General features: G+C 42.7%; 1 protein-coding gene across 3 annotated transcripts in view; it reads left to right on the top strand.

The window, feature by feature from the left end:
• SUFU (SUFU negative regulator of hedgehog signaling) overlaps positions 1–13,596 on the top strand; it is a 125,337-nt gene that overhangs the window by 66,341 nt on the left and 45,400 nt on the right. For 2 of the 3 annotated variants that reach the window (XM_073354503.1, XM_073354505.1), the window contains exons 5-8: positions 272–357; positions 2,877–2,949; positions 9,520–9,676; positions 11,281–11,392. In XM_073354503.1, coding sequence (XP_073210604.1) covers positions 272–357; positions 2,877–2,949; positions 9,520–9,676; positions 11,281–11,392 — 428 coding nt within the window. The remainder of the gene's footprint in view (positions 1–271; positions 358–2,876; positions 2,950–9,519; positions 9,677–11,280; positions 11,393–13,596) is intronic. The other variant, XM_073354504.1, reaches the window with a different exon arrangement.

Raw genomic sequence — 13,596 nt, 5'->3', positions numbered from 1 at the left:
TGGTCCCCTCTACGCTGGCAGGATCCAAGTATGTAGTAATGTTCTCAGTGCACAGCACAGAGAAAGGTATAGATAGATGGGACCATCAGGGCTCATGTAGACGACAGCTTAAAGGGCTGCATGGTAGTTCTTCTGCACAAGCCCAGGCTTGTTTTATCGCTCCAGCTAGCTTAAAGGAACAGCCTCCTGGCCCCGTATCTTACCCAGCCAATTGGCACTCGGTACGTTTGCACCTGTTGCAATGTGTTTAGTCCATTTGTTCTTGCTCTAGATCGTTGGGGTTTGCACTGAGGAGCTGCATGCAGCACAGCAGTGGAACGGACAGGGGATCTTGGAGCTGCTGCGGACTGTGCCTGTGTAAGTAGAGCACCCCCACCTGACTTCTGAAGCAAGTGCTCATTAATCACCCCAAGCCACTTGGCAGGAGGCAGTGCTGTCCCCTGTTTCTTATTTGGAACCTGCAGATTGTTCGTTTAAACGTGCTTTGTGGGAGCTCAGTGCAACTCTTTTCTTATGTGCAGAGACTGAGATGGCTATTAATGCGTGCGAGAATCCACTTGTTCAGAATTGAGTAGAATGAGATATTCAACTTCTAATTTCCTTCCTCTTATGCCTGTGGCATTTTCTCATTAGCTCTTCCTAAAAGAACCAGGTGCTAAGCCAGAATAATTTACTGAGGTGACCTTTTAATACAGCTCAAAATAAACGAGGGAAGGAGCCTAGTTTGCTAGAGAACTGGGAAAGTTTGGACAGCATCTCTAGAATTGACCTATTGAGTCCGATCAGCTGGGCTAATTCACACGAGGAATGGTACTTATTTTCCTAGTAAGACTGGTTTTGTGTAATTTCCCTCTTGCAAAAAACAAAATCAGTGTTGGGCAAAGAAAGATGTGGTTTTAAAAGTTGTCTGATATAAGAATTAGCAGCAGGTCACTGTTAAACTATTTGCTTGCTGGTATACACATCACCAGACATTTTATTCAGATGTTTTTCTTGTATCTTTAAAGGCGAGGAGGGTGTTGCGGTGCAGTAATAGATCAAAAGGTTTTATATTAAATGTTTTTGCATGCACACACCAGGGCTCCATTAAACTCCTCGACAAAGCCCCAGCAACGTACTTTATTTTCTAAAGTCCAGCCTAGATTTGTGGGACAGTCCAGAATTAGGCGGATATCTGTTTGTTTCATTCTGAACCCTTCCTCTCAGCACAGGTGCAGACAGTCCTTGAGGATGCCCCAGGGAGGAAAACTTTAGCATGGATGCAAGCCTTTTTCCTATGGCCCCAAGACACTGAAACAGTGTCTGACCCTGACTGCTCAAAGTCTGTGCGGAGCTGTTTCATTCTCCTTGTTAAATACTCAAAAAGACAAAACAAAGAGTTTCAGAGTAGAAGCCGTGTTAGAAAAGAGTGCAATTCTTTGACCAGCTCTACTAGAATGGGCATTTTTTTCAAATATATCTCCAAGGGTAGGGCAAAAACCAAGAAATACACATGTTTTGAAGCCAAAAGCTGCCTTGATTTTAGTTACTGCAGATGCAATTCCTGATTATCCCAATTTTCAGGGATTGCAGTGAATAGCATCTTTGCAGTTAACAACTGTCAATCCCAAAGTGATAAGATAAACCAGTGATCACCAATACATATCAGAAAATATGAAATACTAATTGTTGCCATTTTAACATCTAGTGTATAAGGAAAGTGTAGGGTGAACATCTAAGGCAAGAAGAAATGTTTGATTGCCATAACTTATTCAATGAGCAAATGAGCTTTTGCATCAATTTGAGTAAATCAGTTCAAAAATACAGCTCTAAACTGACGTAGACCATCTATGCTGCTTGTGACCCAATGTGAAAATTCAGGATGCCTCTTTTTGCAATAAACTGTCTCCAATCACCTTTGAGCCTTTTGACCCTCATTGCTAACAAATGCTAAGGCTGCTCTGAACCATTTATGTGCACCGTGGATACTAACCAGGCAAAATGTAGGAACATTGGCCATGGTAGAAAGCTAGTTTTGATACTGAATGTGACTCTGCTGATCTAGAACTGGATTGACAAAGGTATTTAGTCACCTAAGGATTCAAATAGGCACCTAAATATTTTTGTCAGTCTGGGCACTGATCTTGTTAAATTTAGCCTCTGTGTAAACACTGAAATTTTACTTGGCTACAGTGCCTAGCAAGGCTAAAACTTAATTCAGTCTTGCAATGTAAATGGGCTCAAACCATATTAACTGTCTTCCTGAGCTGTGCAGCAGCTGTGAACTTTGGAAAACTTCAGCAGGATTCAGGAATAGGAGAAAGAAAAGGAGTACTTGTGGCACCTTAGAGACTAACCAATTTATTTGAGCATGAGCTTTCATGAGCTACAGCTCACTTCATCGGATGCATACCGTGGAAACTGCAGCAGACTTTATATACACACAGTCTGCTGCAGTTTCCACGGTATGCATCCGATGAAGTGAGCTGTAGCTCACGAAAGCTCATGCTCAAATAAATTGGTTAGTCTCTAAGGTGTCACAAGTACTCCTTTTCTTTTTGCGAATACAGACTAACACGGCTGTTACTCTGAAACCTGTCATTAGGAATAGGAGAGAGTCTCCAATTCAAGGCTGAGCAGTGTTGAGCACAACCATGCAGTAACCAGGTCATGCAGTGTAATGAACTTTCATTATGTAATCGTGGATTTAAAGGATCACTGGGCACTCTGGGTCTTACAAGCAGCCCGTATGGAGGTGGGGCTTCTAGCTGGTTTTTAAAAGACAAACCCTCCATTACCTGTTTCGTCCAGGCACCTGTCCTGATTTAGCACCATAACTGGGGGGAGCTCCTGGTGAGGGTGAGTAACTTTGGTTCACTGCCTTTCTTTCTTTGTAGAGCTGGAGGCCCATGGCTGATAACAGATATGCGAAGAGGAGAGACCATATTTGAGATTGATCCGCATCTGCAAGTATGTCTTTAGTTAGTAAATGTGTCCGCCCTTTTGTTGGTAGTCCCTCCGATTTTCTGTGAAGTTGAACTACTCGTTCAAGTGGATCTTCCCACAGCACTTCTTAGTTAGGGATAATTCCTGTGTCCTCATTAACGTTCCCTCTCATGAAAAGTAGTTCTTATGATCAATTGTTGCCAGGCACAAAATTGAATTTATCTGTTTAGTGTTGCTGTGCATTGTTGAACTGCTGCATTCCTCCCGAGAGATGGCTGCATTTCAGCCATGAATGAATTGATTCCTTTAAGTGTTGCTGTAAAATGCTCTAGGACAGTGTTTCTCAACCTTTTTGATACCAGGGACCAGCTTGCTACCTTCCTAAAGTGTATCAGGGAGATCTCAGGGACCAGTGCTGGTCCACAGGCCGGTTGTTGAGAAACACTGCTTTAGGATCCTTCAAGATAAAAGGTGCTACGGTTGTTGATGAAGGGCCAAATCTTGAAGTCCTTACTCAGTTTGTCCAAGTACTGTCTTGGTAAAAAATTCTCTCACCTTTCAGGATTCTGATTAAGTTGTCAGCTCAGGAAAGAGAGAAGGTGTTATTGTAGACAGCTCAGTGTCATTGTAGACAGCCCCTCTACTCAATGTGCAGCTTTTTTGGGAGGGGGGAGCAAACAAGATGTTAGGATACCTAAGGAAAAGCGTGGAAAATATTACAATGCCTTGATGTGAATCAATGGTGTGGACTTGTCTGATATAGTGTAGACAGTACTGTCATCCCATCTCAGAAAGGGTATTGCAGAACTAGAAAGGTAATTATAGAATATCAGAATATCCTGGAAGGGACCTCAGGAGGTCATCTAGTCCAACCCCCTTCTCAAAGCAGGACCCCCAATCCCCAATTTTTGCCCCAGATCCCTAAATGGCCCACTCAAGGATTGAACTCACAACCCTGGGTTTAGCAGGCCAATGCTCAACCTACTGAGCTATCCCTCCTACCCCGCAAGTGAAATAAGACTGATCAAGGGCGTAGAGAAACTCGTATGTGAAGAAATTGGAAAACTGGGGATTTTTATCTTAATAAGGGGATGAATAAGAGGGGATAGAAGTATATAATCCACACAGTATAGAGAACATGGATCAGGAACTTCTTATCTCTCAGTTTTGTAACACAAGAACAAGGGGACATTCCATTAAATTTCAGTGTAAGAATTCAAAACCAATAAAAGAAACTCTCGCACATATGATTGGTTGTGGAACTCATTGCTGCAGGAAGTCATTGAGGTGCACTGAGGAATTTAGTAAGATTTAAAACAAAATTGGACATGGATTTCATGCATTCTTAAAACTACAGTACCCACCTGGGGAAGTGAAGAAACAGATTGACAGAGCAAGAGAGGTACCCAGAAAGTCACCTACTAGAGGACATGCCCAACAAGGAAAATAACAGAAAACCACTGGCCATCACGTACAGCCCCCAGTTAAAACCTCTCCAGCGCATCATCAACAATCTATAACCTATCCTGGAAAATGATCCCCCACTCTCACAGGCCTTGGGAGGCAGGCCAATCCTCACTTAAACAGCCCCCCAACCTGAAGCAAACACTCACCAGCAACTACATACCACACCACACCACAAAAACACTAACCCAGGAACCAATCCCTGTAACAAACCCCGTTGCCTTCTCGATCCCCATATCTACTCTAGCGACACCATCATAGGAATCAACCACACCAGCCACACCATCATTGGCTCATTCACCTTTACATCTACTAATGTGATATATGCCATCATGTGCCAGCAATGCCCCTCTGCCACGTACATTGGCCAAACTGGACAGTCTCTACGTAAAAGGATAAATGGACACAAATCAAACATCAGGAATGGTAACATACAAAAGCCAGTAGGAGAACACTTCAATCACCCTGGATATTAAATAACAGATTTAAAAGTAGCCATTCTTCAACAAAAAAACCTTCAAAAACAGACTTCAAAGAGAAACTGTGGAGTTACAATTCATTTGCAAATTTAACACCATTAATTTGGGCTTGAATAGGGATTAGGAGTGGCTGGCTCACTACAAAAGCAATTTTCCCTCTCTTGGTATTGACACCTCCTCATCAATTATTGGGAGTGGACCACATCCGCCACTTGTAAGATAACTCCCTTCTCTTCATATGCCTATATATATATATATTTATGCCTCAATCTGCAATTTTCACTCCATGCATCTGAAAAAGGGGTGTTTTACCCACAAAAGCTTATGCCCAAATAAATCTGTTAGTCTTTAAGGTGCCACCAGACTTCTCATTGTGTTTGTGGATACAGACTAACTCAGCTACCCCTCTGATACATGGATTTCAAGGAAGTTGTTATAAAACAAAATTTGGAAGGGTTAAACCTCAGGCTTCAGGGTTTAAGTCAATCTAACTACTAGAGATCAGGAAAAGACCCTGATGCACCTTCGTCTGAAGCATCTGGTACTGGCCACTGTCAGAGACATGATACTGGACTAGCTGGGCCATAGATCCGATTCAAATGAGCAGTTCTGTGCTTCTCTGACATCAGTAAGAATTTTGCCTTCAAAAAGAATTCAAGATTTGGCCCAATACAACAGGTTTTATGCTGGCTATTCCATTTGTCTTATGGTCCATACATCTGTGTCTAATTGTCCTACGTAACTATTCAATATCTTTAATGTGAAAGCTTGTATATTAAAGCCAAATTCTATTCATTTTCTCCCCAGGGGCACATACATTTAAAATCCTAATCAAAATCTGACAGAAACATAGTTCCATAAATCCAACAAACTTGTGTTTTTTGGTGCTCATATTCGACAGTGGTGGGCACTAATACAAAACCTTGAAAGATACATAATCTCCTACCATGGAAATGCAAGGCTGAAACATAGATGTTTAACAGTGAAAGCAACACTACACAGAAGCTTATGGCAGATTGTAAAGAATCCTTTTTCATTAGAATCTATAGAGAACAAAGGCAGGATGAAATGAACCAAACAGGAATCGGGCCAAGGCATAAATTAACACCCCTACTCTTACGGGAAATGCAATGGGATGTTGAATGAGCCCAAGTGGACTTCAGTTTTACATTTTATATAGTCCACAGCACTCATCACGGTTAACCCCAAACTGGAGTGTTGGTTCAGTATTAACTTGATAGGGAGGGGGTAGAATGCCACTTTACTGAGTCACTAACTCCCCTTCTTCTAGCACCCTTTTATCCTGGCCTCCGATGAAGTGCTGATCAGGGCTGACAAGATCTGAAAAGGTCACAGCCTGAGGTATGGGGTTATGGTTCTACCTCAGTATTGTTTTTGTTCTTCCACTCCAGCTAGCAAGATTTGATTACTACTTTTAAAAGTTTGTCTGCCATATTTTGTTTCTACCTCTCTGTGCATTCCACAGGGTTCCCTCCCCACTCTGAACTCTGGGGTACAGATGTGGGGACCCGCATGAAAGACCCCCTAAGCTTATTTCTACCAGCTTAGGTTAAAACTTCCCCAAGGCACAAATCCTGTCCTTGTCCTTGGACTGTATTGCTGGCACCACCAAGTGATTTCGACAAAAATCCAGGAGAAAGGGCCACTTGGTATCCCTGTTTCCCCAAAATATTCCCCCAAGCTCCTTCACCCCCTTTTCTGGGGAGACTTGAGAATAATATACTAACCAACTGGTTACAGAGTGAGCACAGACCAAACCCCTGGGTTTTTAGGGCACTGAAAATCAATCAGGTTCTTAAAAGAAGAATTTTATTTGTGCTAGACTATTCTTTGCACAATGGTGCCCCCTAGTGCCCACATGTTTGTTCATAGAGGTTCTAAGTAAAAGTGTGTGTTTGGGGTTGGGAACCAAACTCCCCGACATGCAAGTCAGCCATGACAAATCGAGGCTCTGACTGTGCTTTCCCTGATCTGTTTACGTCCTTGATCTATTTGGGTATAAACAGTCCACGTCCTCTGCTTCTCCTGCCCCTGTCCCATCCAGGTGCATACAGAAGCAGATGAATGTATGTTTCCTGCTGTGCGTCAGACCAGAGGTTCTGCAGACGGCTGCACAGGGATAAGCAGCTGCTGCTGTGTTGTGTACCATGCCAGGCCAATGCTTAATGTGTGGCACGAGGACACATACAGAGAGTGGTGGGCCTCGGAGAGCTGCATGCTCAGAATGGGGGTGTGGAGGCTGAAGTTGTACTGTGTGGTGACAGTGATTGGAAATGTTTCTCAGGAAAAGACCTTCCCACTTCCCTGAGAGCTGGTAATGCCCAGCTTCCCAGTAACTAGTGAGGGGTCTAGCATGTGTTTAGATTGCATTGTCTTGTGTGGGAGGGGGAGGTTTGTCTTTAGCACAGTGGTTCCCAACCTCTTCCAGATGTCAAAGTCAGATTCAGGACTCTCATAATTTGTCAGACCACTCTGTTTATTAGCAAAGCGCTTTGCCAATGCACCCAGATGTGAGCCCCCACCCTGAGGCTAAAGATAACTTATTTATACAGCTAAGCCAAAGCCAATTTAACATAAGAGACAAAAGGAAGCAGAAACTGACAAATATACATACATATCTTATTTGCATACTAATGTTTACCAATCTTCTAGCTCAGTAGGAGCTCTAAGTTAATTAGTTTGAGGACCCATTGTCTCACACGCCTTAATATTTCTCTTCCTGACAACTATATTTCAACAAACCCTTCAAGTAGCATTTCTTTAATGAATTATAATTTCGATATAATTCATTCTACTTTCACACAGACAACTGTCTGTTAGCCAGCCTTGGGACCAAATGCGGCCCGGGCATAAGCAGACATGCTTCCTGTTTTGAAGTCACTGAGAATTGTGCTCAATTAAACCGGGGCTGAACTTGGCCCTAAGATGACAGCTATATACTCAGCAGTTTTGGTTGCCTCTGGCTGAGCTGTGTGGATCGTGAACTGCTCTGAATCCATCTCACAATCACAAGAGCAGTCCACACTGCTTTGTAGGTTACAGCATATGCAGGTGAGTGTGGGTGACAGAGGTACATCAGGGATTAGCAGAGATGCTTCTTGTTATGGGAGTTGCAAAATGCGAAGTGCTCCCAAGACTCCCATGGAAGTCAGTGGGAGTTGAGTACACTAAGCACCTAGCAGGATTGAGCTCTAAGGTAGAGATAAGGAGTCGTCCTTGCTGATACTGGGGTGTGTATGTACCACTTGGAGAACCGTTCTTTCACTGAATGACTGAAGTTGCTTCACAGTTTGCTGGGCTTCTCGCTCATATTGACACGTCCTTGAGGTACTTGTTGTAGCAGAGACGTTGGTAGCACCACTGAAGGACGCTAGCAAGGGAAGGGCGAACCTGACTTGATTCAGTGCTGAGAAATTTGCACTGGTTTAGTGGAACCCTTAGAGATGGCATCAGTTTTGCCTATAAATAGAATGACCTCCACCCTCTTGAGCTGGCTCCTAGCCCTGATCCTTGTGTCACCAGTCCAGAGCATGCAAGGACCTCACAACATAAGCAAGAATTTTGGTAATTGCAGACATTAAACTTGAGGTACCTCTGAAGGTGAGGATGGGGTACATAGGTAATGCAATGTAAAACTGGACAGAAACGCTGGTGGTTGATGCTTTACTTTAGCTTGGAGTCAGCCTTTTAAACCACTGCAATGGCAGAGGCTTGCACTGACAATCGGGAAACTCTGAGGATACAAATACTGCATGTAAGTTTCCATTAAAATCTGATGACTGAAAAATAAAGTTCAGAACATCTAAAATCCAAGCATGCTTGTGTCAGTACACTGAAGCAAGAACTCTATTTAAGACGTCGCTGGAGCAGACAAAACTGTCACTTTTACTATGTACAAATTGAAACCAGGAAGAAAGCGCCACACTTGCATTCAAATGCATACAGTGAATAGAAGCTGAGTTCATCTCTGTATTTCAACCTTAAAGTGGTTTAGCTTAACAGCATCCCCTAGTGGCGAAAGCTAGAAATCCAGACTAAAAATAGTTCCTTCACTAGGTAGGCCTACACTTAAATTTTTGGCTGTGGCTCAAAGTCTGAACGTTGCTAGCAACAAATGTGTGTGTCCTGGAAAACTTTTGGTGTCTAAGAACGTACAGTAGTTAGTCAGCACTTATTATCTGACATCCAAAAAGTCAGGTGTGGACATACTCACCAGAGTACTCTCTTGTGTGCTGGGAAATTCTAACTCCAGAGGTGCAGGGCATTCATGTGTTTGTAATTAAAGGGCGTGTTATGCAAAACCTCAGAGAACGTTGCACAAAAAGTAATTGCTCATTGCTACGTTCATTGAGTTTATCTGTAGTTTGTAACATTGATACAAGGTTAAGAATTGAATGAAGAGTGGAAGTAATCTGGTCATTTTGTAGAGAGATAGTATATCCACTCTTATTGTGCTTTGGGTCTTTTAGAAGCCTGTCAGAGGTCATAGCTTTAGTCACCCAGAAGCTGATTTGGTAAGAAGCTGTTTTGCACTCAGCTGGTAACAGGTGAACTGCAAGACTGTGCTGCTAACACCTGCTTAGATCCAAACCACACCCAAAAAAGTCATGGCTCTTTGGATCTTTTCAAGCAGGAGAGAGTCGATAAAGGGATTGAGACAGATGGCTCGAACCTGAGTGGAGTGAGCGCCAAATGTGCCTGGGATGATCTGAGCCGGCCCCCAGAGGACGACGAAGATAGTAGAAGCATTTGCATTGGAACGCAGCCACGACGGCTGTCTGGGAAAGGTAAGAGTCAGTTGTGTGCGTCCCCCCATGTCATCGTCCCCCCCCCCCCCGACATTCCCCATGTACTTGAAGCATTTGGTTTGCATAGCCTTAGGACTATTCTCCTGTAGAGCTTGAAAGTTCACATTAATGTTGTGCCCAATCTTCGGGTACATTGCAAACCCCAACCCTGCTCAACATCAACCTCTTCAGAGAAGGAGGGAATTTATTGTTTCAGATGACTGAGTTTTTAGCTTTGTTTTGAGGTTAATTCCAATCTGAAACTCCAGCGTAAAACTCAGGAAGCAAGGCCATGTGACGTGAAACCAGAAAGGTTCATCAGACACCTCTGCAAAATAGTTGTTTCCCGCCTGGCTCTAATTCTAATATAACGTTTTCAAGTATTAGCTATCAACTTGGACTGACGTTGCTCGTCGCAACAATAACTCAAATGGTACCTGTAAATAAGGGGCTCTGGAGAACAGGCTGAGAACATTTGGTGGATCCTCCTTATAGTGAGGTGGTATTTTGGGTTACACATGGGGTAGATGTGGTGCACACATGAGTGTGTGTAATTTAAGTCCTGTTTAAATGAGATCTTTCAAATCCATATAGATTTATTACAATAAAATGTGTGGAAGTCTCATTTATAGGAGGAGTTGACATTAAAAGCAAGTAATGATGGTTTCTGTAGACATAATCAATTAATATTTTTCTTGTCTTCCTTTTTTTTAACTGAAAAATGCAGTCTTGGGGGTATGTAAGTCATAGTACATAAGACACCAAGTCCCCCTGTCTCCCAAATGAAAAATCTGGGACATCTGTACAAAGTCATATTTATGTTATGCCCTTCAGATGATTCTGAAATGCTTTATGTAGAGTATTTCACTCTAAATTTTCACAAAAGTAGGGGGAGCTTCTTAGGAAAGCTTGCATGCAAATTTCCTGTAACGTATTTGTCTATCAGACATTATTGAAAAAATGTAAAGGTTAAGGATTGCACTGAATGTGTATTTGAAGCTAAATGTGAAAATTAAGTTTCAGGCTGAACTTTTGCCCCGTGTAAAATTCAGTTCAGTTCGTTTCTTTCTTGGAGCCCACTCACGAGTGTGTTTAAATTAACTGACAGGCTTGCAAAGCCAAATGTAGAAGTTTAGGGAGTCATCTTTAATTAATCTGATAGAGATAAACTTCCATTGTCACCTGGTTTGGAAAATTCTTAGCATCTAAGAGTTAGATGTGTCTTGTATTCAGGCGATTCTGGGAGAACTTTTTCTCTATGAAAAGGGGTGGATGAGATACCTAATTGCTTAACGTTGCCCCCTCTGGATGACTTCTTACCAAAGGCTCCATTCTTCCTTGCTGGAAGGTTGGATATACGTTGAGGGCATAAAAATGGAAGAATTGAAACTGACTGCAGTGAAATCACTTCATAAGCCTGAGGTATCATGGAGAGCACCTCTTTCTGCACCCAGGCAAAGGGGGTGAGCGCAGTCAAATACCTTTTATAGAAACAGACACCAAAAGAAGCTGGCTCCCTCAGGTTCTCATTAGAAGGTGTTTGGGGGGGGGGGGGGTGTATGTGTGTGTGCGCTAAATCATGTTCAAACAAACTCTCTTTGCAGATACAGAGCAAATCAGGGAGACTCTGCGGAGGGGGCTTGAGATTAACAGCAAACCTGTTCTACCTCCAATAAACACACAAAGACAGAATGGGTTGAACTATGATCGAGCACCGTAAGTAGGATTCCGTGCTCTTCAGATGTGGGGAAAGGGGAGAGTAGAAGAGTTGAGAGTGAAAACAAGATTATGGGGGCTTGGTGGGACCATTACATCGGGAGTAGGGGAAAGGGTAACAGTGGGTACTTGCTGTCTAGAAACGCAGAGGGAGACGAATTTTTCAGGGTGGTTTAATGCCATAGTAAATAAAGAGAGATCCTGTACTGTGGGGTAGTGTTCCAAAAGAAGCCCCTTAGCTTGAGTTGTTTGAAGTTGGACTGGAAAAAGCACTGGAGAATGTATTGTAGGGAACAAAGCTGCAGTATCATCCAGAGAATTAGCTGGACTAGATAACACTGTAGATCTTTTTCCTATGTAACTTCTGAGTTGGTCAGTGCATAGCAAATGGCCTACTTGCTCAGACATCTGCAGCCCGTGCATTTTTCCCTTTTGGGGGCTTCCCCACTCACTGAACCTGAGACCTCGTTTTCAGTTACCATTGGTACCGTTTGCCCTGAGAGAGAGCAGTGGAGGAAGACTGTTTAGCAATGCTGTCATGCCTAGGAGCACCACAGTTTACCTACCTTGAATGGTTGTATCTGGAGGGTATCACTTTCTTCCCCCCCCCCCCGCCCCTTCTCCCACTTCAGCCTTGGTGCCTTTGTCCAAAGAGTAGAGGTCAGCGTGATATCTTCCTTTTTCCATAGTGTCAGAAATGCTGACTGTCCTTCAAACTGCTCCTTTCCCTTCACCTCCCACTGTTTGCTGCCATTCCTGTGCTATTTCATTCTTAACTGAAGCATCATAGCCAATGTAATATCATTCTTAATACTGCATTCTAGTCGTCTCGTCCTTTTTCCTGTTTCTTCCTCTCTGTTCCCTGTTCGACTGATCAAATCTTTTTGGGTCACAGGGTCTCTGTGAAGCACTGTGCTAATTCATGATGCTATATAAATATTAAGTAACATGAAATACATGTGGCGTGGCTGTTTTTTAAAAAGGCACTTGAGATTTTTCATCATTTAAAAAAATCATTCTTAGATTCAGTATAACAATACTACGGGGCCAGATTCTGACATCTTTATTTATATTGAGTAACATCTTTCTCTGTGAAGAGTGATCCCATGGAAATTTAATTTTTTTATTATTATTATTTTATTTTTACTACTTTGTGGGATAAGATGCTATTTGGCGATCACATCTGCTCCTTGGAAGGTTGAAATTTACCAGAAATCTTCCCCCGTGATGCATGTATGCTCATCTGTTATAGGACTGCTCCTGAGCACTGTGCTACTGGTGTGGAATTAAATAGGCAGAACAACTCCTATGCTGACAACTTTTCAGGGACAGCAAAACATTTGAGGTCATTGTCAGTTTGAGAAAGTGTCTGACATACAAGCACTAATGTTGGACGGCAGCTATAATTCAGACAAGACAGGCATTCAGGGATCAGATAAACAGGGCTCTACTGAAGACAGAGCAGTGGAGCATTGGAGGGGGACTTCAGCAAGGGTGAGAGGTGGAACACCTGCATAAATATTGACATGTTTTTTTAACCGCTCAAGGCAAGGAGGAAGGTGAATCAAATATGGAACCTCCTGACCTTGACAGTGCCCACTGTAATGAATATATCTTTTTTCCTTATCTTATCAGTAATTCCCTGAAGCTAAAAAGATAGGGAATGACTGCTTCCCAGTATTCGCTTGCTGAAAGATCAATAAGTTGTTTTGCTCAGTCTATAGTTACCATTTTGGAAACAGATAGCTATCCCCTGTTTCTCCATAATAGTGGATCTCATTAAGGGAAGACACTTCTAGAATGCTGTGTCTTTTTCCTGGAGTCACTTTGATGATAGCTAGCACCCTCAGTGCTAAAAGAGCTCCTCCCTCCCTCCCCCACACATCAAACAGCCATATGCTCCCCCCATGTCTTCCGTTCTTGCTGTCACCTTAGATGATGGTTTATAAAGAGGAGCTTTACACTTCATGCTGCTGCTGTTTTCCCACCAAATCACTACGTGTGTGGAAGAAAGTATAGTGAAATCTCAACTAGGCCTTCTCTATCCTGGGAAAATGACTCGTGTTGGAAAATGTGTTAATACATTTTAACTAGCACAATGGTAAATCTCATTTAAGACATGGGGCAGTTGTGTTTATTGTTGTGCTAGTTAAAATGTATTAGTTAACACATTTTCCCAGTATAGACAAGGCTAAAGAAACCAA

Source organism: Lepidochelys kempii, chromosome 7, assembly GCF_965140265.1.
Source record: "Lepidochelys kempii isolate rLepKem1 chromosome 7, rLepKem1.hap2, whole genome shotgun sequence".
Lineage (NCBI taxonomy): Eukaryota > Metazoa > Chordata > Testudines > Cheloniidae > Lepidochelys > Lepidochelys kempii.
Note: the sequence above shows the minus strand (reverse complement) of the source record. Positions and strands in the feature narration are given on the sequence as shown.